The sequence below is a fragment of the Pelophylax lessonae genome (assembly GCF_965119305.1).
Source record: "Pelophylax lessonae genome assembly, chromosome: 8".
NCBI lineage: Eukaryota > Metazoa > Chordata > Amphibia > Anura > Ranidae > Pelophylax > Pelophylax lessonae.
The window spans coordinates 220,979,180-221,004,710 of NC_138775.1; the positions used below are offsets into that span (position 1 = coordinate 220,979,180).

Here is a 25,531-nt window from a genome sequence, read left to right on the forward strand (position 1 = left end):
CTCTGCCTGTACTTGTGATTGGATGGGATTAAATGCTAATTAGGAAGTATTTAACCTAGGGATCGACCGATTATCAGCAAAGCCGATATATTGAGGGCCGATATGCACTTTCCCTGATATATCGGAATCGGCCACCAAGGTGGCTGATATTTTGGGAAAGTGCTTGTACCGGAGTGATGCCTGCCGCTAGATTCATCACCCTGGTACCGGCGTCCATAGCCGAGGGTCAACTGACTTGTAATGACAACCGATGCAGCTGAGAAGCCGCTCGGCTGTCATTACAAGGAGCGGGCAGGGATGCCCTCCCACACTCCCGCTGCCTTCCCTGGCTCGCCCGGGCAACCAGCCTGCATGGCTGCTGAAGACCCGATCAAAGCCGCATTCTGCTCTGATCGGTTGTCCTTGCAAAAACCCGAAAGTGATGTCATGACATCACTTCCGGGTACTGTCTGGCGCCAGATCGAAAAAAAATGACAGCACTCAAAACAGCCAAACTTGGCGTTTTTAATGGTTTTAAGTGCAGCCCCCCAGATCCCTCCACAAGAGTACCTGTCAAGAAAAAAAAAAATAAACAAATAAATATATATATATATATATATATATATATATATATATATATATATATATATATATATATATATATATATATATATAATATGTGTATAATATATAATTTTTTTTTAAAATGTACATGAATATATCGGCGCATATCAACCGATAGGCAGTGGCCAAAATATCAGTATCCGCAATGAAAAACCGATATCAGTCCATCACTTATTTAATCCCACCCACCATCAGAGCTGTGAAGTAAGTTGCAGAGTCTGAAAGACTACAAAGGGAAATGTTACAGACTGTAGCTGCTGCAGGAAGTGGTTGTGGAAGGGACAGAGTATATCAGCAGGATAAACAGAGTGTCACATGATACAAAGCCACAACTAAACCAAGAATATCAGGGGATCTGCAGACAAAAGATCAACATGGTACAGAGATATGATCTATGCTGGGATTGATCATTCCATTCAGTTCTACTGAAAAAGGTGGAATTCAGCTTTAAGGGTCCTATTGTTACAAGTACTATACCAGGGTGGATTTGACTTAACCGCTTCAGGACCGCCTACCACATATATATACTGCCTCAGGGCGGCTCGACTGTGCAAAATCACGTGTATTTACGTGATTTCCTGCATGAGATTTTGGGGGCGCAAACCACCGGAGCGCCGCTCCCGCTGTGATTGGACACAGCAGGAGCCAATCAGTGGGTCCAGCGGCCGCAATAGCCATTGGGACCCGCCGATCGTTCCGTGGAATGACAGAATGGCCCGTCTGCCTATGTAAAGAATACTGACTGCTGTTCTGTCAGGGAAGAAAAGAGAGATCTTGTGTTTCAGCTAAGCTGAAACACAAATCTCTTTTCCTTTTGGTGCATCTACTCCCCCCCACATTTGGAAATCACTCCCTAGGAGCACACTTAACCCTTTGGTTGCCCTTAGTGTTAACCCCATTCCCTGCCCTTAGTGTTAACCCCATTTCCTGCCAGTGTCATTTATACAGTTGCAATGTCGCATTCCTGCTAAAAATCGCGTATCGCTGCTATTACTATTAAAAACAATAATTAAAAAAAAAAAAGGTCCTTAAATGTATCCCATAGTTTGTAGACGCGATAACTTTTGTGCAAATCATCAGTATACACTTATTAGGATTTTTTTTTTAACCAAAATATAAACCAGAATACATATTAGCCTAATTTGATGGAAAAATTAGATTTTTTTTTTTATTTGTGTTTTTTAGCACAAAGTAAAAAATATTCTTTTTTTTCCCCTCAAAATTGTCCCTCTTTTTTGTTTTATGGTGCAATAAATAAAAACCACAGAGGTGATCAAATACTGCCAAAAGAAAGCTCCATTTGTGGGGGAAAAAAAGACATTAATTTTATTTGGGTACAGTGTTGCACGACTGCACCATTGTCAGTTAAAACAATGCAGTACCTTATTGCACAAAAATGATCTGATCATTAAGGGGGTAAAATCTACTGGAGGTGAAGTGGTTAAATCACTAGTAAAAAGGCTTGATTGATTTTAAAGCAATTCGATTTATATCTTAATTTTTAAAGAGCAGCTGTCATCTCTGACCCGCAGCAGCTCCTCTGATCCGCTGTTGACTCACTGACAGTCCTAGTCATAAATGGGACGGCTGGTGATGCGGCAGTGACACAACAAGGTGAGGGACGTGATGGCAGCAAGTGAGTAAATGCCCTCTAACAGGCGCTGCCATGATAGATCTGAAATGACAGGTGCTTTTTAAGGCCTCTTGCAAACTGCAACTTGAAAAAGCTCAGTACAGCTTCTTTTTTTTTTTTTTTTTTACGGAGCTAAAATACAACCCATTCATTGTAATGTGCCTATTCACAGAAGCGCGTAAACGAGCGCCGTGCATTCGTCAGTTAAAACAAAGTGGAAAAATCTGCCTTTTTGGTCAGTAATTTATGCCTCATGCGCGCAAATGTGTGCAAAAGCCTATTTACATACTATGCAAAACAAGAACGTGAGACTACGCTTTCGTGAAATTGCACAAACGTATATGCTGAAAAAGTAGCTGCTCAAACAGGAGTATTGTGTGTAAGAGGCCTTAATATAAGAACTCTTGCTGGTAGTGTGAATACATCTATACAGCGCATATTATCTCAGCTTGCAGAGCTTGGATTCATTGAATGAGTTTATCAAAAATTTAAATATTGCAGAATATATAGTCTAAGGCCTCTTTCACAAGGTCCGCCTCCGTAGGCGGATGACAGCTCCGTCTCCGCTCGCAGAGCGGAGAGGGAGGTGTCTCAGCCCCCGCTGCCCTCTATGGGGGATCGGATGAGAGCGGACCGCCTGTCCGCTCTCATCCGATCCGATCACTGAACGGATGGAAAAATAGGGTTTCCATCTGTCCAGATTTCACGGACAGGATCGGACACGGATGGCAGCGGAGGTGTCTCCGCTGACATCTGCTGCCCCATAGAGCTGCATGGAGGATCTGATCAGATCCGCCTAAAAAACTGACAGGCGGATCTGATCGGATCGCCCGTGTGAAAGAGCCCTAATGCTACATAACCATATAACAGGACCACTGTTCTGTCAGTGATGAACACAGGGATCCTGTGTTCCTCCTATTTAGGAACACAGGTCTCTGTGTTCATGCAGCAAGCCCACCCCCCCCCCCCAGTTAGAAAGCACCCTGTAGGGACACATTTAACCCTTTAATCGCCCCTGGTGTTAACCCCTTCCCTGACATTGTCATTAGTACAGTAACAGTACATATTTTTAGCACTGATTGCTGAAGTAATGTCACTGGTCCCCCCAAAAGTGTCAAAAATGTCAGGGTCCGATCTGTCCGCCGCAATGTCGCAGTCCTGCTAAAAATCGTTGATCGCCGCCATTATTAGTAAAAAATAAATATGACAATCTTTCCCACGATAACTTTTGCGCAAACCAATCAATATACGCTTATTGGGATTTTTTTTACCAAAAATACAAATTGGCCTAAAATGATGAAAAAAATTGATTTTTACATTTTTTTTTATTGGTAATGTTATATGGCAGAAAGTAGAAATATATAAATATACATATTTTTGCCCAGAATTGTTCTTTTTTTGTTTATAGTGCAAAAAATAAAAATTGCACAGGTGATCAAATAATACCACCAAAAGAAAGCTTTATTTGTGGGGAAATAAAAGATCAATTTTATTTGGGTACTGTCGCGTTACTGCGCAATTTTCAATTAAAGCAGTGCCGTATTGCAAAAAATGACCTGGTCATTAACCACTTCTGGCCTGGAAGGATTTGCCCCCCTTAGTGACCAGGCCATTTTTTGCGATTCAGCATTGTTACTTTAACTGACAACTGCGCGGTCATGTAACACTGTACCCAAATAAAATTGATGTCTTTTTTTTTTCCCCCCACAAACAGGGCTTTCTTTTGTTGGTATTTAATCACCTCTGTGGTTTTTTGATTATGCGCTATAAACCAAAAAAGAGCGACAATTTTGGAAAAAAAAAAAAGCAGTATTTTTCACTTTCTGCTATACAACATTCAATAAATCAAAACTATTCATCATTTTTGGCCAATTTGTATTTTGCTGCATATTTTTGGTAAAGAAAATCCCAATAACTGTATTTTGATTGGTTTGTGCAAAAGTTATCACGTCTACAAACTAGGGGAAAGATTTGTCATTTTTATTTTATTTATTTTTACTAGTAATGGCTGCGATCAGCGATTTTTTTTTTTTTTTTTTTTTTTTTTTTTGCCGGACTGCGACATTGCAGCAGACAGATCGGACCCCTAACTGACATTTTTGACACTTTTGGGGGAACCAGTGACATTACTACAGTAATCAGTGCTAAAAAATATGCACTGTTATTGTAATAATGGCAGGGAAGGGATAAACACCAGGGGTGATCAAAGGGTTAAATGTGTACCTAGGGGGTGATTCTAACTGTGTGTGGGGCCAGAATTGGTGGATGGAAACTGGGCTCCTGTGTTCCGAATTAACAGGAACACAGGAGCCCTGTTTCAATCAGTGACAGATGAGCGGTGTGCCGTGTTTACAGCGGTGCGCCGCCTTCTGTCAGTCCCTGCAGCGATCGGCGGGTTCCCGGCGGCCATCGCGGCCGCCGGACCCTTTGCTTAGCTGCAGGGCTAGAGAGCGGGTCTCAGGCGCACGCGCCACCGACATACCCATATGGCGGTTTGCGCAGGAGAACCAGGCTGCCGCAGTATATCTGCGGTGGCTGGTCTTTAAGTGGTTAAGGGGGAAAACCTTCTGATCCAGAAGTGGTTTAAAAGTTTAGAACTGTCAATGCCTAGGCAGACATATATTAAAGTGATTGTAAAGTCTCTTTGTTATTTAGAAAATACAAAACATGTCATACACCTGCTCTGTGCAGTTAGTTTTGCACAGAGCAGCCCGGATCCTCCTCTTCTTGGGTCCCTCTTCGCTGCTCCTGGCCCCTCCCTCCTATCGAGTGCCCCCACACAAAGCAGCTTGCTATGGGGTCACGAAGCTTAGCTGCAGCTCTGTGTCTCCATTCAGACACAGAGCTGCCGTTCGGCCCCGGCCCCTCTCTCCTGATTGGCTCACTGACTTTTGCGCCACGGCTGTATCTCAGCCAATGAGGAGGGAGAGTCCCATGCTGGCCAAGGGACTCATGGACATTGCTGGACAGAGAGGGGGGCACAGGTAAGTATTAGGGGTGCTGGGGGGCTGCTACACACAGAAGGCTTTTTATCTTAACCACTTTACCACCGGAGGATTTTGCAGTCTTATGTCCAGGCCACTTTTTGCAATTCGGCACTGTGCGACTTTAACTGACAATTGCGCGGTCATGCAACGCCGTACCCAAACGAAATTTACGTCCTTTTTTCCCACAAACAGAGCTTTCTTTTGGTGGTATTTGATCACCTGTGCGATTTTTTACTTTTTGCGCTATAAACAAAAAAAGAGCGAAAATTTTTATAAACAATATTTTTCCCATTTTTTTTTATATGAAATTCCCTCCAAAAAAATGTAAAAATCCAAATTTTTTATCATTTTTGGCCAATTTGTTTTCTGCTACATATTTTTGGTAAAAAAAATCACAATAAGCGTATTTTGATTGGTTTGCGCAAAAGTTATTGCGTTTACTAACTAAGGGAAAGATTTCTGTAATTTTTGGTGTTTTTTTTTTTACGAGTAATGGCGGCGATCTGCGATTTCACACTAGATTCCCCGGCGATCGGCGCCGCTCCTCCCCTGGCCCGACTCCCGCTGTGACTGAACACAGCGGGAGCAAGCCCCTGGCGGTGCACACGCGCCGCCCACAATGGGAGGAGTCCAGCGTCTACGTCGCTGGACGATAACGAGCCACATTGCTGCAGTAGCCGCAATGTGAGCAGACGTAAAGTGGTTAATGCATAGAATGCATTAAGATAAAAAACCTTCTGACTTTACAACTTCTTTAGGTCATTTATTGGGGAATTTGTATTTGGATAAGCTGATGGTGTTTAGGTTTAACAACGCTGAGCATTTAAGGCCTCCTTGACACTGGGTGAAGGCTGCATACACCGGATTCCAGCAGCAAGGGTCGGCAGATTCTTATGGCTGGTAGGAGAGATGCATGCATAGAACGGCGACCGCTCAGCCTCTAGAAAGTTTTGGAAGACTGACATCAGTCGTCGCTGTTCACGTGTAGCCACATACCTAGTGGTTACCTACAGTTAGGGACAGGTGACCAAGCCTGGATATATCTTCCTGTGTCCAGGCTCAGACACTTGTCCTGAACTGCAGGTAACCGCTTGGAATGTGGTTAAATGCGAACAGCGCCTTCTGCTGTTAGCCTGTCAAAGCTTTGTAGAGGTTGAGTGACCGCTGCTATTGATATGCACCTGTCAATCATTCCAGCCAGAAAAATCGGCTGATTCTAGTGGCTGGAATCCGGTGTTTTTTGTGGCTAAATCCGGATGTGAAGGAGGCCGAATACTTTCAGTATGTTTTGTTGCAGCAAAAATCTGTAACCTTCATCGTCGTTTTATTGAACACTGCTGAAAGAATTTCTTTTGGGCACTTTTGCTATAATCTGATTGTACGGTCTCCTAAATTAACCAAAAAAAAAAAAAAACAAAAACCTAAAACTGCGTATGCTTAGCATGGGTCGAATAATGATTAGTTTGGTATTTTTAGATCTCTGTTGATCGTTTTAATCGGGCATTCATAGGACAATCTACGCTTTCAATAACTAATGCTTTTTCACATTTCAATTGCAAGTTATTTCATGTTTGTACTGTTCAGTGTACACCTAGTAGATAGAATAGTCAGAATTTAGCACATGTACACAGCTGAAGGACACCAAAATGGGCGTTGATAGAGATCTGAGCTGTGCAAATGATTCTTCCCTGTGTCAGTTTTTCCAGTATGAAAAAACATTATAAATAGAAAAAATATCTGTGTAGAAAACCACAAAAAATGGGGCTGTCGTAAAAATAAATGTCAGTATTTTTTATGCATTGAGAGTCCATTCAGAATGAAAGTACTGCCGAAGCACAACACGCCTAAACACAGCACCCTTCACCACATAAAATGCATGCAATAACAAGTGTAAAGGTGTGAATTGGCCCTAGATGTATGCTGGAAACTGTATTTCCACACTTAAACAAAAGATTTGCCTGTTTATGGCTTGTGTAATGGTGTTAGTACCCAGTCTGCAGGCTGTTGCATGTTGCATGTTGCAAATGATCCTATCTTGTTGTTTGACTGTGATATGAAAGCTATGGCAAAGCAACAGATCTCTCTATATGTTATACCATCAGCTGAGCAAGCCGAGTGTGTAGCTAATTTATGGTTCTCTTGTTGGTGAAAAGTTAAATCGGTATTAAACTGTATTAACCACTTAAGCCCCGGAAGATTTTACCCCCTTCCTGACCAGGGGGTATTTTGCGATTCGGCACTGCGTGACTTTAACGGACAATTGCGCGGACGTGCGACGCTGTACCTAAACGAATTTGACGTCCTTTTTTTCCCACAAACAGAGCTTTCTTTTGGTGGTATTTGATCACCTGTGCGATTTTTTGATCACGCGCTATAAACAAAAAAAGAGCGTCAATTTTGCAAAAATAACAGTATTTTTCACATTTTTTTATATGAAATTCCCCCCCAAAAAAAAGTAAAAATCAAAATTTTTTAAAATTTTCGGCCAATTTGTTTTATGCTACATATGTTTGGTAAAAAAAATCGCAAAAAGCGTATTTTGATTGGTTTGCGCAAAAGTTATTGCGTTTACTAACAAAGGGAAAGATTTTTGTAATTTTTGTTGTTTTTTTTTTTTTAACGCGTAATGGCGGCGATCTGCGATTTTTTTTTTTTTTTTTTTTTTGCGGTACTGCGACATTGGGGCGGACAGATCGGACCCTTGACTGACATTTGTGACACTTTTGGGGTTACCAGTGACATTTCTACAGTAATCAGTGCTATACATATGCACTGTTACTGTAAAAATACACTGGTTGTGAAGGGGTTAACTTTATTTGGAAGGGAGGGGCTGTGTGTATCCCTAGGGGCGTGCTTTCTACTGTGATTGGCTGTGGGTTGAGCTGTAAGGACACTGATCAACGGATCTACATACTAGATCCGTTTTATCAGTGTCTTTACAGCGAGGAGAATGACAGGCAGCTTGTTTACACAAGCTGCCTGACATTCTCCCTCTCCCCCGCCGATCGCCGAGTGACCGGCGGACATCGGGTCCGCTGGTCACACGCGCGGGGGGGTCCGTGACCACGCGGGAGCGCGCCTCCGGGGGCGCGCGCGCTCGCTCCCTAGACCCTCACAAGCTAGTGACGTAGCCCTACGTCACTTTGCCTGTGAGGGGCTGACTGCCGACGTAGATCGGCGTTAGGCAGTCAGCAAGTGGTTAAACTCTGCAATTTTTTATTTTTAATGGTCCCCAGGAGGTTTATGCACTACTTATTAGCACATTATGGCAGACTAACCTGTCAAACCAGTCCTCCAGAGCTGCGCTGTCACCACTCCAGTTAGTCTGGGGCGCATCCATCTTTTTCTGGTCTTCCTTCCTACTTTCCTGTGCCACCTGGAATGTGGGTGGGGGCCCTCTGTCCTCGCATACAATGCTGAACTGCTGGTTCTGCATTGTAATTGACATTGAAGAGCTGGGCCTAGCTTTAGGGGCTGTTCACACCACAGAAATGCAGTCCAGATGAGTTCCGAATGCGTTTCTGAATGCTCTTTTCTGCTACGTTTTCCCCTCCTCCCCCCCCCCCTTATTTTATTTTTTTTTTCCTCTCCCAAAGTTTCCTTTTTTTTTTTTTTTTTTTTTGTTTTTTTTGTTTTTTTTTTCTGTAAGGCATATTTTATGGGCTTAGATGTTCTAGTGCATTTTTTTTAAAGTGCTTTGCGTGTTCAATTGCAGTTCTGTGCAGAAAAAAATGCAGCGTGTTGTACTTTTTTTAAATTTTTTTTTATTTATTTATTTTAGTTATTTTTTTTCTGCACTGGAACTGACTGACTACACTGGTGTGAACTAGGCTACTGGAACCTACTAGCCATGAGTTCTTGATGCAGAAAAAAACACACTGGACTGCATCTGGTTCACACCACACCTGCATCCAAAACACATGGACAGTAGGTTATATTATGGGTTTCAATGGCACAGTTAACATCAGTGCAGTCAAAAACATGATTTTTTTTTGCACAGAACTGCACTGGACGCGGCAAAACACATCAAAAATGCTCAAACATTACAGCATAAAAAATCCCTCCAGGAAATCTTGGGGGAACAAAACACACTGGAATGCACTGAAAACGCATTAAAAACATGCATTCAGAAACGCATCTAGAGTGTGTTTTTGTGGTGTGAACCGGTGTAACGTGAGAATTACCTACCCCGTGAGAAAAACCTACCCTCGTCACTTCCGGCCACAAACAGCTGAGCAGCCCAGCAGTGCGCATGCTCAGAGCCCCGGATACCTAATGGAAGAACGGAGGAGCTTACTAGTGCGCATGCGCACTAGTATGAAACGATAACGGTGTACCGTGAGAAAAACCTACCGACGCGGCGGTTACATAAAACAGCTGTGCGGCAATACGAGTCATCTACGCTCCTGTGCCTGTCACTTCCCTGCTTTCGGCAAGTAAATATAAAAGCGGGTCTCAGCTCCGTGATTTATGTTTTCAAACACCCGCCGCCGCTTTTATATTTACTATCCGAGATCAGGGAAGTGACCGTGATAGGAGCGGAGATGACTCGTATTTCAGCACAGCTGTTTTAATGTACCCGCTTTATTACACACAGTGCCGAGCCCCGGAAGTGACGAGGGGTAGGTTTTTCTCACGGGTAGGTAATTCTCACGGAACACCGGCCCTAAGATGTAAATAGTTTAATGTCCATAGGTTGACCTCATTTCTACTTGAACAAGCAACTCCTTTCTCTGCATACAGTGCCTTGCAAAAGTATTCACCCCCTTGGCATTTTTCGTGTTTTGGTGCCTCACAACCTGGAATTAACATGGATTGTTTGAGGATTTGCATCTTTTAATTAACCGAACATGCCTACAACTTTTAAGATATTTTTTTTTTTTTATTGTGAAGTAAACAACAAATAGGACAAAATAACAGAAAAAGTCAATGTGCATAACTATTCACCCCCCCCCCCTAAAGTCAATACTTTGTAGAGCCACATTTTGCGGCAATCACAGCTCCAAGTCGCTTTGGATAAGTCTCTATGAGCTTCCCCCATCTTACCTCTGGGATTTTTGGCCATTCCTCCTTGCAAAACTACCCCAGCTCCTTCAAGTTGGATGGTTTGTGATTGTGAACAGCAATCTTTAAGTCTGACCACAGATTTTCTATTGGATTGAGATCTGGGCTTTGACTAGGCCATTCCAACACATTTACATGTTTCCCCTTAAACCACTCAAGTGTTGCTTTAGCAGTGTGTTTGGGGTCATTGTCCAGCTGGAAGGTGAATCTCCATCCAAGCCTCAAATCACGCACCGAGTGGTACAGGTTTTGCTCAAGAATATCCCTGTATTTAGCACCATCCATCTTTCCCTCAACTCTGACCAGTTTCCCAGTCCTGACTGCTGAAAAACATCCCCACAGCATGATGCTACCACCACCATGCTTCACTGTGGGGATGGTGTTCTTTGGGTGATGTGATGTGTTGGGTTTGGGTCAGACATAGTGTTTTCTTTGATGGCCGAAGAATTAAATTTTAGTCTCATCAGACCAGAGCACCTTCCTCCATACATTTTGGGAGTCTCCCACATGCCTTTTCACAAACTCAAAACGTGCCATTTTGTTTTATTTGCTGAAAGTAATGGCTTTCTTCTGGCCACTCTGCCATAAAGCCCAACTCTATGGAGCGTACAGCTTATTGTACAGATACTCCGGTCTCTGCTGTGGAACTCTGCAGCTCCTCCAGGGTTACCTTAGGTCTCTGTGCTGCCTCTGATTATTGCCCTCCATGCCCGGTCTGAGTTTTGGTGGGCGGACGTCTCTTGGCAGGTTTGCTGTTGTGCCATGTTCTTTCCATTTGGTTATGATAGATTTGATGGTGCTCCTGGGGATCTTCAAAGATTTGGATAATTTTTTTATAACCTAACCCTGACTTGTACTTCTCAACAACATTGTCCCTTACATGTTTGGAGAGTTCCTTGGTCTTCATGGCAGTGTTTGGTTAGTGGTGCCTCTTGCTTAGGTGTTGCAGCCTCTGGAGCCTTTCAAAAAAGGTGTGTATATGTAATGACCGATCATGTGACACTTAGATTGCACACAGGTGGACATCATTTCACTAATTATGTGACTTCTGAAGGTAATTTGTTGCACCAGAGCTTTTAATGGGCTTCATAACAAAGGGGGTGAATACATATGCACATGCCAATTTTCTGTTTTCTATTTCTAAAAAATAGTTTTATGTATATATTTTTCTCATTTCACTTCACCAACTTAGACTGCAGTAGACCCCCCTCCATCGCGGGGGTTACATTCTGGACCCACCCACGAAAAGTGAAAATCCACGAAATAGAAAAACCCTATTAAAATACACTATAGGCATGTTTTTTTTTTTTTTACTGTCACTGTACTTTTTAAAAGCATTTTAAGGTCTTTAAACACACTTTTAAAACAAAAGAAACTCATTTAAACACATAAAAGATACTGAGAGACAGAGCAAGAGCTATGGAAAACAAAAAAATATTTAATTTTCAATTATTTATATAGTAAAATAACATTTCAGAAAAAAACGCAATATACCGGGACCACAAAAACTGAACCGCGATGGAGCGGGGGTTTACTGTATTGTGTTCTGATCCATCACATAAATTTCAGATTAACAGAACATTGAACTTAAGGCTGTAATGTAACAAAATAGGTAAAAATTCAAGGCACTGTACGTACAGCTAACAGAGGATGCTAGGTCTAAAAGTAGTGCGAGATGGGTCAGTGGACACGCGCTTTTGGTAATGCATTTGCATGTCATATTTGTAACGCGTCCTGATCCAGAAAACTCCTTTATTACCATTTCTCCATGCACCAGAATCCTTCACCAGGACAGGAGAGTGGTGTTATAGATGTATTGGAGGAAGGGCTGGGGGGTATTCCACCCGAGATTTCCTTAGGTGGGACAGAATGATGATTTATAATGTCGTCATATATTAATGTGACATTCCATATAATAATGTGACTTAGCGGGGATTTTGGCAGTGATCATGTATTTATTCCTTGATCGCTGACGGTTATAATACCGTTACTTCACCCCTGGTAGGTCGGATGTTGCTTTACAGATATATCATAATTGTCATAGAGATATGAGGGTACAAGCACATTCTACCGCAATCATTGGTGGAGCAGAAAACATCTACCTGTTCGGGGACCATGCAATGGTTTGCTAGTAAAATCTAGCTCATTGACGGCCGGGTGCCGTTTCTTCACCCCTGTCTGGTAGGATACTGCTTGCGGTACTGTGTAGTATGGCAGATGCCGTGTATTGCTGGGGACTATGCAGAGTTGTCTTTCTGTTTGCCGCTGACCTCGCTTGTGGTATGTCGGTTCAGTACGGTAAGCAGAGGGAAGTTGTGCTCCGACGGCTAAGAAGCCGTTTCTTCACCCCTATGTGGTGAGTGCTTGTGTACCTTTCTGACAATCTGTAGAGCAGTGCATCCGCCTCCGCTGTCCATCACCGCCGTCTTTCTCGTGCTGCCTTCGATCTCCGCTTTCCTCGTGGTTCCGGGCGTCCGATGATTAGCTGGAGTGATGAGAGAATGTGCCGCCGGGCTATGACGTCGAGGCGTTTCGCTTCTCTTGCGTAGCTTCGTCTGGACTAGATTTTACTAGCAAACCATTGCATGGTCCCCGAACAGGTAGATGTTTTCTGCTCCACCAATGATTGCGGTAGAATGTGCTTGTACCCCCATATCTCTATGACAATTATGATATATCTGTAAAGCAACATCCGACCTACCAGGGGTGAAGTAACGGTATTATAACCGTCAGCGATCAAGGAATAAATACATGATCACTGCCAAAATCCCCGCTAAGTCACATTATTATATGGAATGTCACATTAATATGATGACATTATAAATCATCTTTCTGTCCCACCTAAGGAAATCTCGGGTGGAATACCCCCCAGCCCTTCCTCCAATACATCTATAACACCACTCGCAGTGTTTTCCTCGGAGCAACCAGATAACACTAATTGCCCATACACAATCACCAATTCAAATTGGCGACCGATTGCCTATAAAGGAGTCCCTTCAAGAACATTTTACGCTGAATTAAGCACATGATTGTATACTTATACCACTTGAAGTAATCCACTGTATGCCGGCCGGTTTTCTGTCACTTTGTTTAATGTCATGTTTGTCTTGTTTCTTGTTACTGCACTGATTGTATTCACCAACAATTTTATCTTGCATGGCTGTTACTAAACCCCAAGATTTTTATCAATAAAATGTCTATGTTCACCATACCAAGAGCCTTATACATCATTGCTGACTAATTAACCCTCTTTTTTTCTGTGGCCTATACAGAAACACTTTATATATATATATATATATATATATATATATATATATATATATATGTATATGCTAGTTTTGGTTAAGCCAGCCCAAAAATACTCAAATCCACACAGGCACAGACATAGACTCCACGATATAAATTACTCCTAAAAACCACTTTATACCTGGTGATCCTAGCAGTATTATACTTCCTTTCTGTAACCATGCTTGCTGAAAACCAGCAGAGAAGTGTCCCTCAACATTCTGCATTACCACTAAAAAGGTTTATTGAAATCCAAAAAGGTAGCATACATTGTACTCACAAACGTAAGACATATATATACACGCATGTAGGAAATGGGAATCAATCGCCTCCAGAACACTCCTATGCTGCTGGATGACGTGATGGCGTCCGCAATGACCTGGCTGATGCATTTCGAGGGAGAAACCTCTTCTTCAGAGCCAAAAGTGCCACTAACCCACCATCAATAACCAAAATGTTATATAGCCGGTCTACACCGCCCACATTGCCGCGCCCCACAAGGAGCAAAGGTCAGGAGTGTGGGTCAACAAAATGGGGTATATATACTGTAATACATGATACCCACGCGATAGACTGCCCCGCAGTGCCAGCCATCGTCACTTAACACGAGTACCAGCCAAAAACCACTGCAAATGGTGATAGTGACAGTGACACAAATAAAACTAGAAAAGCTACAATTTTTGGGGAAATTGTGTGAATTGTTCTTGCCTCCACCAGTCATATTGTGAAAAGTATCAGGACTATGGCTTAGCCATGGACATTTTTAGTGGCTCCAGGGATAGCTGACCATTTTTATATAAGATTTGTGTAGGTGGGATGAAAATGATGGAGTGGTGGCAGTTTAGAGATCATGTCCTCATTTTTCAGCTCCCACTCTAGTTTTAAACATTCCGCCATTCATTCCTATGGGACCAATTTCGCCACAAAAACGCAGATATTTTGTGAACCATTCGGTGAAACGTTTCACAAAGTAATAGCACACCAATCGGGAACAATCCGCACGTTTTCGGTATATTACTGTCTATGTAGTGTAAAAACTGTGGGAGGAGTTAGGGTGGTAAATTTGGCCGTAATAATAGGAATATATATGCATGCAAGACCATTTAATGATGAAAGTGTAATTGGATACCCTTGGTTCTGAGGGGGCAGAAAGACCGCAAGCTTTGTGCAAAAAGACCATTCAGATCTCTCACCTTTTCACATATCAGTTGAGTGCAGGAGAGATGCTGTTTTTGGAATAACCATGCTTGCTCACCGTACCTTCACAGAAAGTCATAGATTACAGAATATCTCTTCCTCCTCCTCTTCATAACATGCAAAGGGCAGGTTTTGTAGTCCACAGAGATAGTTGGCAACAGTGTAAAGCCTCGTACACACGCTACGAATTTCCGCCGACTGGTCGTCCGTCTTTTGTCCAGAGTGGTGTCTGTTGGTTGGAATGTGCTCTAGACTGCACACAAATTTTCCCGCATGACAGAATTCTACTTCAGAAGTGATGTCATGTGTTGGATTGCTTTGTATGTTTTCTTTCATCTCTGAGCATGCCTAGTCTTGCTCATAAGATTTTTCCCCATCGAAATCTGTACTAATGAGACGAAAATCAGACGTGTGTTGACGAGGACAAACGTTTTATAGCCTGCACACCAGGATTTTGTCAGCCGAAAAGTCTGAGTTGGCTGTAGAAAGCACCATACTAACAATCCGTAAATTGGCAGATCGGTCGTCGGAGGAAATTTCCCTTCCGAATTTCTTATCGTGTGTACGGGGCTTAAGGCTGCATATACACAGGACATTCAGAAAAGTCTTTCAGGGCGTCGGATTGCTGGCAGAAAAACACGCTTTTAACAGTGTTTTTTATTGCATTTTTGAGTTTTTTTTTTTTTTTTTTTTAAATTACACCAACTTACATTCAGCTCAGGTGGGTGAACATTTTGGGGGAGAAGCGTGTTAAGCTGTGCATATGGAGCATGCTTTCTGCAATCACGCTAAGATAGCACATATATGTTGGACATATCTTGGATCCTCAGATTATAATTTTACACTGGAGTTCTGTTTATTTGTTCCTGTTTTTTTTTTTTTTTTTTTTTTTATAGTTAGATTTATATAACATGAAAGTTGTTTTTTGAAAACTTGGAGGCTGTGGATTTGCAGCCAGTGTCTTAAATGATGTTATGGGCAGTAATTTAGCTTTGCTGTTACGTTTCAGCCACTTCATTTCTCCTAACTTCCTTGAGTTTACATTCTAGATTTTTTTCAAATTAAAGCGGATCTGCTTACCTCAAGGTGGCACGTTTTAGATACGCGCCCATCCAGTGGATCCTCTCATGCCCAGCCACAGCTCTGTCCTGCTCCACCATGTTCTCTCTGACATCATCAAGAAGCCAGCCAGCTCATCCGTGTTCAGCCGATAGGCCCGCCCCCTCCTCCTTTTCTTGAGTGGAAGGCTATGCTTCCTGGGATTTGTGACATGCCGATAGGCCCGCCCCCACCTTCTTTCCTTGACTGAAAGGCTATGCTTCCTGGGATATGTGACATGCCGATAGGCCCGCCCCATCCTCCTTTCCTTGACTGAAAGGCTATGCTTTCTGGGATATGTGGCATGCCGATAGGCCCGCCCCCTCGGCCTTTCCTTGACTGAAAAGCTATGCTTCCTGGGATATGTGACATGCTGATAGGACCGCCCCGTCCTCCTTTTCTTGACTGAAAGGCTATGCTTCCTGGGATATGTGACATGCCGATAGGCCCGCCCCGTCCTCCTTTCCTTGACTGAAAGGCTATGCTTCCTGGGATATGTGACATGCCGATAGGCCCGCCCCGTCCTCCTTTCCTTGACTGAAAGGCTATGCTTCTTGGGATATGTGACATGCCGATAGGCCCGCCCCGTCCTTTTCTTGACTGAAAGGCTATGCTTCCTGGGATATGTGACATGCCGATAGGCCCGCTCCTTCTTTCCTTGACTGAAAGGCTATGCTTCCTGGGATATGTGACATGCATATCCCAGGAGGCACAGCAAGCAGTGTGCACGTCATTCACCTATAGCGAATGACATGCATTGGGAGGCGGGGCCAGACATTTTTGCTAAAACGCTCAGTAGTTTTGCAGGGTAGGAGGAGGTATGGAATGGAAGGAACGTGTGAAAAAGGCTAAAGGTCTGCTTTAAAATGACCATTTCCTTATTATGTACAATACATTGAATCAGTATTTTTACTGCATACATTCTCTTGTTGCTTCAAAAAATTGTTTTGGTAGGCAGTGATAATCTAAGAAAAGGGAACAATCCTTTTAGCGTATGAGCATTCAAATAAAAAATAAAAAAAAATAGCTTGAAAGATGAAATTGTGGCTGCTTATGGTGCTGCTCTGGTTGGAGATTGATTTATCAGAGGTATGAACCCCTATGACACCAATAAACGCGTAACAATAAAAATATATTAGATGTTGGGTCACTTTAAGCTTGCAGCTTTGTTCCATGGATTACATGCTATGTTGGACTTGGCTTTCGATGACAACTAACTATAATGTGCACTCTTCTCCCACAGGCTTTCAAGGAGATGTTGTATGCGGCCCAAGACCAGGCCCCGTCTATTGAAGGTAAGGAGGAACGTGTTTGATCCCATGGACCGGAAAGACGTTCATGTTATAAAGAAGATGAATTTCATAAAAATAGACCTGTTGAGAAAAACATGATAAATTATTAAATGTTTTAACAAGTGCTGTCATCCTAAATTACCATTTTCTTATTCAAAACTGCTATAAAGGGCATCTAGTGTCTCCACAGAGTGACTTTGGCAGTGTAATCGGGAGAAGATCAGTTTGTCAGTTTACAGAAATGCATTATACCTAATGTTAACCGAACTTGTGACTATTTGCCCTTCACTTTAGACCTTGATTGTAGATACTTGACAAATGACTCTTATCTAATTGTTACCTCACACTAGGGGTTAAAAATCTGGACTAACAATGGTGTCATTTTTGCATGCATTTGGTCGTTAAATCCCCATTTCTTGTGTTCTGCCCGATCTGGAAGCGAAACACAGTTGCAAATCATCTAGACTCATCATATTTTTTTGAAAATTAGTTCTTTGGCTTGACCTTGAGTCTTGCTGAAGTTTGCTGGCCGTACATGAGACAATTCTAGAGATGTGATCATTTTGTTATTCAGGACATGCTGAAAAGTCTTTGCAAATGAGCATTTTCAGTGATTTATTTCCTGTACACAATTAAAACAATATATATCATGTGTCATATGCAGAATGGCACTTGGCTAGAAGCATTTGTTATGGTGGAACCCAGTGCAAGTGTTAGCAAGTCTTTTTGTTGCCTGTGCCGTCTTTTAGTGGATGGCCACTTTAGTTGATTTTAAGCTTAGTTTACCTAAAGCAAGAACTTTTTATTTTTTATTAGTTTTTGGCTAGAGTAGAGAATGGCTAAAACCTCAATCATTTTTTTATTTTTTTTGTCTTGCGTGTCCCATTAGAAAGATTTCCCTTATCATCCTGTCCTGTAGAAACAGCAGAAAAGGACAGGAATTGTTTCCCTAAAAGGAAGGGAAAGAAGTCCTCTTTGGAAGATTTATCTTCTATTCCTGTTCTGGTGGATACTCAAATTTTTAGATTTTCCCTCAGTTTCAGTCCGATGATGGTCACCAAAGAAAAATGGATAGGGTAAATCTTGCTGGTGAGTACATAAACAATAAAATCTTGACAGGGTTTCTAAAACCTTTAACCCCCTCTCTCCAAAACAAGAACAGCCTTTTGGACTTTAGATAACCTTTAATCTGTTAAGCATGCTTTTGAATTTGTTTTTCAGCCCTCATAATGGTTGCCTACATCACCCTCACAAGGAATGTAGACTAAAAAAAAACGTTCAAAAATCTGTGATTTGGTCCGTTCGTTCGTTTTTCGTCCAGTTAATGGGCACAATCAGAAAATAGGTTTTAACTTTTCAGAGCCGAAAAATAGAAGGAACAGTTTGGAAAATTCTGCCGAGCGAACGATGAATTGAAAGGTTAATGTATTCCTCGCCCAAACTGTTTTCACTAAGCATATGTGACAAAATGAAGGAAAAACTGATTAATTTATGTCCATTGAATGATTTATCGTTCAAAATTCGGTCATTACATGATGGCACGATCATCTGCTCTCACGACCGATTTTTCGTTTTTCGAAAAATGAGTTAGAACGATTCTTCGGCTAGTGTATGGCCAGCATAATAGCGATGCCATTACATGTAGTGGGGAAGGATGTGGTTGTCACAAGTCCTCTTATAGTTTGAGGAATATAGTCTTTTTCTGTAGCTTTGGCCGGTTCACACTGGTGTGATGCGGGAACCCTGCAAATCCACTGCGGGTTCTCGCATTGCACCCGACTCGCAGGCAGTTAACCCTGCCATATACAAACTGCTGGAAGTGTCAATACAAAGTGAATATGGGAGGGACCAATGCGCTACCAATGAGGTAGATAAATAGCAGAAGAAGATGAGTGGAGCACCGAAATCAGCTGCCGATTGTAGTAGTGTCACCATTTACTGTTAAAAAATGAAGTAAAGGGGGAATCGGCGCTCAATTTCTAAAATGGTGGGCCACAAAACAAAGTGTTTTGATCACCATCAAATACATCAGGGGTTTTCCAATGGGAATAGACAGTGGATATCTCCTCGGATCATAGAATAGCACTTTTATGATTACTTATTTATCACTTCACTAAGCACTTCAGCACTTTTTGCTCATTTGCATATTTTTGAATATTTACCACCTATCAGCTATTTAGCTAATTTTATGATCTTCATTGTATATTTCATATTATATATATTGTTTATTCATCATATATTTCTCGTGAACACCTTTCATCCATTTTTTTTTGTGGGCCACCATTTTAGAAATTGAGCGCTGATTCCCCCTTTCCTTCAATACAAAGTTGATGACACCCCCAGATCAGTTTGCATATCACAGTGCGAACTGTGAATTTGGACAGGAATCGGATCGCATAGGTGTAAACACCCATGCGATCTGATTCTGGTGCGGACCAAAAAAGGGTGCTGCACGACTTTGGTCCGAATGCGATGCAAATTCAGCCATACAATCTCTATGGCTGAATTTGAATTGCAAAGACATTGCATGTGATTTGCATAGCAGTGCGGTGCGAATCACATGCAATGTCTTCCATCGCACCAGTGTGAACTGGCCCTTAGGGAGCCTTGTAGAGAAACCACATAGGTCCCTATGCTGCTGTCAGAAAAGTCCAAAACAATGTTTTTGCTCCTTTTTGTGATCACGTCTATATTGCAGAATTTCTGCATACATCTGCAGAATGGGTTTGGTTGCAGCTAAACTCTTTTGAATTAAGTACAGTGTCTTTTATATCTTAAAGTGGAAGTTCACCCTAAAACTAAAATCTCTAAATCTACTTGCATCTACAATCTAAGACTGACCTATCTAACCCTGTAAAGCCAGAATCGCTATTCATACCATTTCTGAAGCCGGTCCGGTCTCCAGCGGCAGAAGCTCTGTGCAGGAGACCGCTGTCAACGGCTGTGAAATGCCCAGGAAGTGACATCACTCATACAGTTAGTATGGGGCTTTCGTTGTCGGCTGACTCTTCTGCACCCGCCTCCACAGAGAAGCCGCTGCTGACAGCTCAGCGTGGGAGTGGCTTCATTTGTTGCCCGCCTCCACAGAGAAGCCGCTGCTGACAGCTCAGCGTGGGAGTGGAGTGGCTTCATTTGTCATTTGCAGGACGGGCCAGGCGCTACATTTGTGCAACTTCCCTTCCCCCTACCCAGCTCAGTTTATATTCCGGCACACTCCCTTTGTGCTAGGATGACTGAACTGCAGCTCATGTGAGAGAGTAACTTCTTCCTGTGCCAGCTGTTCAAGATGGCCAAAGACAGGCACACAGAAAAAGCCGGGGAGAACATGCTGGTTAGGGACCTGTCAGGTGTTGGATTGTAGGTGAACACTTGTGCATGTAGTACTGATTTTATGTAATGCTGAAACCTGCTAGCAGCTTGTATAAAGTGACAGTCAGTACTCTGTTTAAGGCCCCTTGCACACAGGCGTCATTACCTGAGTTATGTTGAGTATAGGCGCGCTCAAATGTAAAATTTTCTATTTTTGTTTTACTGCTCAAACTATATTACTGATCTATTCAACACTGTATTACTGATCTTTACTCCGCTGTGTGCAATGTCCCAACAATGCATCTCCTTTCAGATCAGTAAATATGCAGCTATTTTTACTCCCTTGTGCAAAAGGGCTTACGCAAAACTAACCCCATAGTGCTACAGAATTACAATCCAGCCAAAATGGCCTTTTTACTTTTACAGTATTGATAGTCCTTGTAACGCCTCTGGCTACCGAAGCCAGCACCATGTTGTGTAAATTGCAGTGTTCCTCTTCCCCACTCCATTGACTGACATCAGCATTGAATTTTGTGCATGCCCACTACCCAGACTGGCATTTGTAACGTGGACATTGAGAGCTTTGTGTTGGTGACTGTAGGCAGGGCCTGGTTTGATGTAAGCCCACACGCTGCATAGAGAATCCTGACAGATGAGAATGGTATGTTTTTTGGAAAATGGAATTCTCAGATGACAAATACTTCCAGCACTGGGCTCAGTTAGCGTTTAAGATCTGTATTTGGCCCCCGTAAACTGGAGCTGAATGGTACTTTAAAGTCTCTTTCAAAGCTTGCTGAAAGCTCTGCAAATCTTACTGTATACACTGCTTTTCTACAAGCTGAAGCCCATATGAATAAGGCCTTAGTAGAATTCTACTAATCTTTCTCCTGGATCCAGTGTTCTCTCCATATTTCTTTTGAAAGTAGGGGGAAGTGAAATAACAGAAGGGGAGATGTAGGGGAGCTGTAGAAGGAGCTACATTGATCAGTACAGCACCATACACTTCTCCCTTTTACAGAATGTGAAGTTTCTAGATGTCAAAGTGCTTAAACAGGTAGAAGAAAGTGTCTTGGATCATGCTGCACCTGCACACCACCACCACAATACTGTACATGCAGACAGTGGGGAAAAAACACTTCTGAAAGTATGCATTCTTGCTTATTTTTCCTAGTACAGTAAACCGCCCGTTATATCGCTGTTCAGTTTTCGTGGTCCCGGTATTTCGTGTTTTTTTTTTTTTTTTTTCTGTAAGACCTATTAATATTATTATATTCATTATTAATTCAATATTTTAGTGTTTTCCATTGCTCTTGCTCTCTCAATATCTTTTTTTATGTGTTTAAATGGGTTTGTATTGTTTTTAAAGTGTGTTTAGACCTTAAAATGCATTTAAAAGTATGGTAAAAGTTATAAAAACATGCCTAGGGTGTATTTTTAAATAGGGTATTTCTATTTTGCGGATTTTCACTTATCGCAAGGGGTCTGGAACGTAACCCCCCGCAATGGAGGGGGGTTTACTGTATTTTGATTTGCAATCCATGAACTAACTACGAGAATAAATTTCTGCTTTAGGGCTCTTTCACACGGGCGATCCGATTAGATCCCCCTGTCAGTTTTTTAGGCGGATCTGATCGGATCCTCCATGCAGCTTTATGGGGCAGCGAAAGTCAGCGGAGACACCTCCACTAACACCCGCCGCCATCCGTATCCGATCCTGTCCGTGAAATCTGGACGGATGGAAACCCTATTTTTCCATCTGTTCAGGAATCGGATGAGAGCGGACAGGCGGTCCGCTCTCATCCGATCCCCCATAGAGAGCAGCGGGGGCTGAGACACATCCCTCTCCGCACTGCAAGCGGAGACGGAGCTGTCATCCACCGGCTCAGCGGGGATCGGCGGATCGATCCCTGCTGAGCAGCACAGATCCGCCTACAGAGGCGGACCGTGTGAAAGAGCCCTTAATGTGTTAAAGTCCCACTCACCTTACCATGTCAATGTAAAGTGACACTAGAATTGGGGGAGGTAACTGCTTCTCCATAGACTGAAGCACGGGGTGGTGTTATTGGCTCTGATGCAGGCAGGAGTGGCCAGGGAGTACTGGTAAGGGGGGTATCAGGAGTTCAGGGGCTCATTACAAAGATGAGGGTTGCCTTTTTTCTTTTTAAAGGCTAACTTTACCTTCTAAAAAAATAAATAAATATGCATTCAAAGGGTGCCAGTAGGTTACAATACACTGTTTGGCTTCAAAAACTGTACCTTGGTTAAATGCCATACCTGTAGGGCTTTTGCAATACCCTCAGAGCCTGTCCAAAAAACAAAACTAAAAAAATGCGCCCGCATCTCAGCGATTCCCCTGTCCTGCCTAATATCAGGGACTCGGATTGTGTTGAGCGCTCCTCCCCAGCATGGACAGAAATGAGCGCACTTCCTGGTTGGAAACGCGCCCTCTTTCTCTGTAGACGTGTAGCTACAGAAAAAAAAATTATTTATTTTTTTAACCTGTTTCTCACTTTTTTTGTATACTAAGGCTCCATGTACACGGGACGTTAGAAAAAACGTCCTGCAAAGCTATTTCTGACGCCGGGAAAAAGCAGCTGTTAAACGTGCTTTCAGTAGCTTTTTCCATTTGCGTTATTGCACGTTTGGCCACGTTGCTTTTAGCAGCGTTTTTCTGCCTCCATTCAAAATCAATGGTTCCCTATGGGAGCCTATTGATTTGAATGGAAGTCGCACCGCAAGTCGGATCCGACTTGCGGCGCGACCTGCACTGTGAGAATCTTGAGGGGGAACTCCACGCCAAAAATGGGAAAAAAAACTGCGTGGGGTTCCCCCCCAGGTTCCAAACCAGGCCCTTCGGGTCCGGAATGGAATTTGAGGGTAGCCCCACGCCGAAAAAACGGCGTGGGGTCCCCCCCAAAATCCATACCAGACCCTTATCCGAGCGTGCAGCCCGGCAGGCCAGGAAAGGGGAGGGGACGAGCGAGCGGCCCCACCCCCCCTGGACCACACCAGGCCACATGCCCTCAACATGGGGGGGTGTTGGTGCTTTGGGGCAGGGGGAGCTCTGCACCCCCCACCTCAAAGCACCCTGCCCCCATGTTGATGAGGACAAGGGCCTCATCCCCACAACCCTGGCCGGTGGTTGTGGGGGTCTGCGGGCAGGGGGCTGATCGGAATCTGGAAGCCCCCTTTAACAAGGGGGCCCCCCCAGATCCCGGACCCCCTCCCTATGTGAATGGGTATTGGGGTACACTGTACCCCTACCCATTCACCCCATAAAAGATAGTGTATGTAAATAATGACAGGAGACGTTTTGGAAAGTTTTATTAAAAATCTTCATCCGACTCTTCGGGGTCTTCTCCTCTCCGGGGGTCTTCTGCTCTTTTGCTGTCCGCCCTTCTGCTGTCCTCTCTTCTTGTCTTCTCCTCTCCGGGGGTCTTCTGCTGTCTTCTCTCCGTGGGGTCTTCGGCTCTTTTGCTGTCCGCCCTTCTGCTGTCCTCTCCTCTCCGGGGGTCTTCTGCTGTCTTCTCTCGTGGGGTCTTCGGCTCTTTTGCTGTCCGCCCTTCTGATGTCCTCTCTTCTTGTCTTCTCCTCTCCGGTCTTCTGCTCTTGTGCTGTCGGCTGTCGGCTCTCCTTCTTCCTCCGGTCCTCCTCCGACGACGTCTCCAGCGATTATGCCGGCCTCTGGTCTCTGCAGCTTATTATATAGCCATTAGGGGCGTGGCCGCCAGGTGACGTCATCGGGAGACCACGCCCCTTGTGACACATGTGACGTCACATGTGTCACAAGGGGCGTGGTCTCCCGATGACGTCACCTGGCGGCCACGCCCCTAATGGCTATATAATAAGCTGCAGAGACCAGAGGCCGGCATAATCGCTGGAGACGTCGTCGGAGGAGGACCGGAGGAAGAAGGAGAGCCGACAGCCGACAGCACAAGAGCAGAAGACCGGAGAGGAGAAGACAAGAAGAGAGGACATCAGAAGGGCGGACAGCAAAAGAGCCGAAGACCCCACGAGAGAAGACAGCAGAAGACCCCCGGAGAGGAGAGGACAGCAGAAGGGCGGACAGCAAAAGAGCCGAAGACCCCACGGAGAGAAGACAGCAGAAGACCCCCGGAGAGGAGAAGACAAGAAGAGAGGACAGCAGAAGGGCGGACAGCAAAAGAGCAGAAGACCCCCGGAGAGGAGAAGACCCCGAAGAGCCGGATGAAGATTTTTAATAAAACTTTCCAAAACGTCTCCTGTCATTATTTACATACACTATCTTTTATGGGGTGAATGGGTAGGGGTACAGTGTACCCCAATACCCATTCACATAGGGAGGGGGTCCGGGATCTGGGGGGGCCCCCTTGTTAAAGGGGGCTTCCAGATTCCGATCAGCCCCCTGCCCGCAGACCCCCACAACCACCGGCCAGGGTTGTGGGGATGAGGCCCTTGTCCTCATCAACATGGGGGCAGGGTGCTTTGAGGTGGGGGGTGCAGAGCTCCCCCTGCCCCAAAGCACCAACACCCCCCCATGTTGAGGGCATGTGGCCTGGTGTGGTCCAGGGGGGGTGGGGCCGCTCGCTCGTCCCCTCCCCTTTCCTGGCCTGCCGGGCTGCACGCTCGGATAAGGGTCTGGTATGGATTTTGGGGGGGACCCCACGCCGTTTTTTTTCCCATTTTTGGCGTGGAGTTCCCCCTCAAGATTCTCACAGTGCAGGTCGTGCCGCAAGTCGGATCCGACTTGCGGTGCGACTTCCATTCAAATCAATAGGCTCCCATAGGGAACCATTGATTTTGAATGGAAGAAAAAAAACGTATAACGTGGCTGAACGTAGGTTCATCACGTTCAGTCACGTTTAGTCACGTTCGGCCGCGTTCCTGCGTTTGAAACGTCGGGAAACACACGTTCGAACGCAATATAATTGCGTTCTAAAAAAAGTCCCTGAATGCAACTGCCTGCAAATGACTGTAAACTACCATGTGTACATGGACAGATAAGATAACATGGAGCTGCGTTCAGGGACTTCTGAAAAAAACGCCCAACTGCTCCTAAACGGCCATTTCCAGCGTCCCGTGTA

The 25,531-nt window shown here is 43.9% G+C and overlaps 1 protein-coding gene across 1 annotated transcript in view; it reads left to right on the forward strand.

Moving 5' to 3' along the window:
- XPR1 (xenotropic and polytropic retrovirus receptor 1) overlaps nucleotides 1-25,531 on the forward strand; it is a 298,966-nt gene that overhangs the window by 36,225 nt on the left and 237,210 nt on the right. Inside the window, exon 2 of the mRNA XM_082264780.1 lies at nucleotides 17,111-17,162. Within this exon, the coding sequence (XP_082120906.1) occupies nucleotides 17,111-17,162 (52 nt within the window). The remainder of the gene's footprint in view (nucleotides 1-17,110; nucleotides 17,163-25,531) is intronic.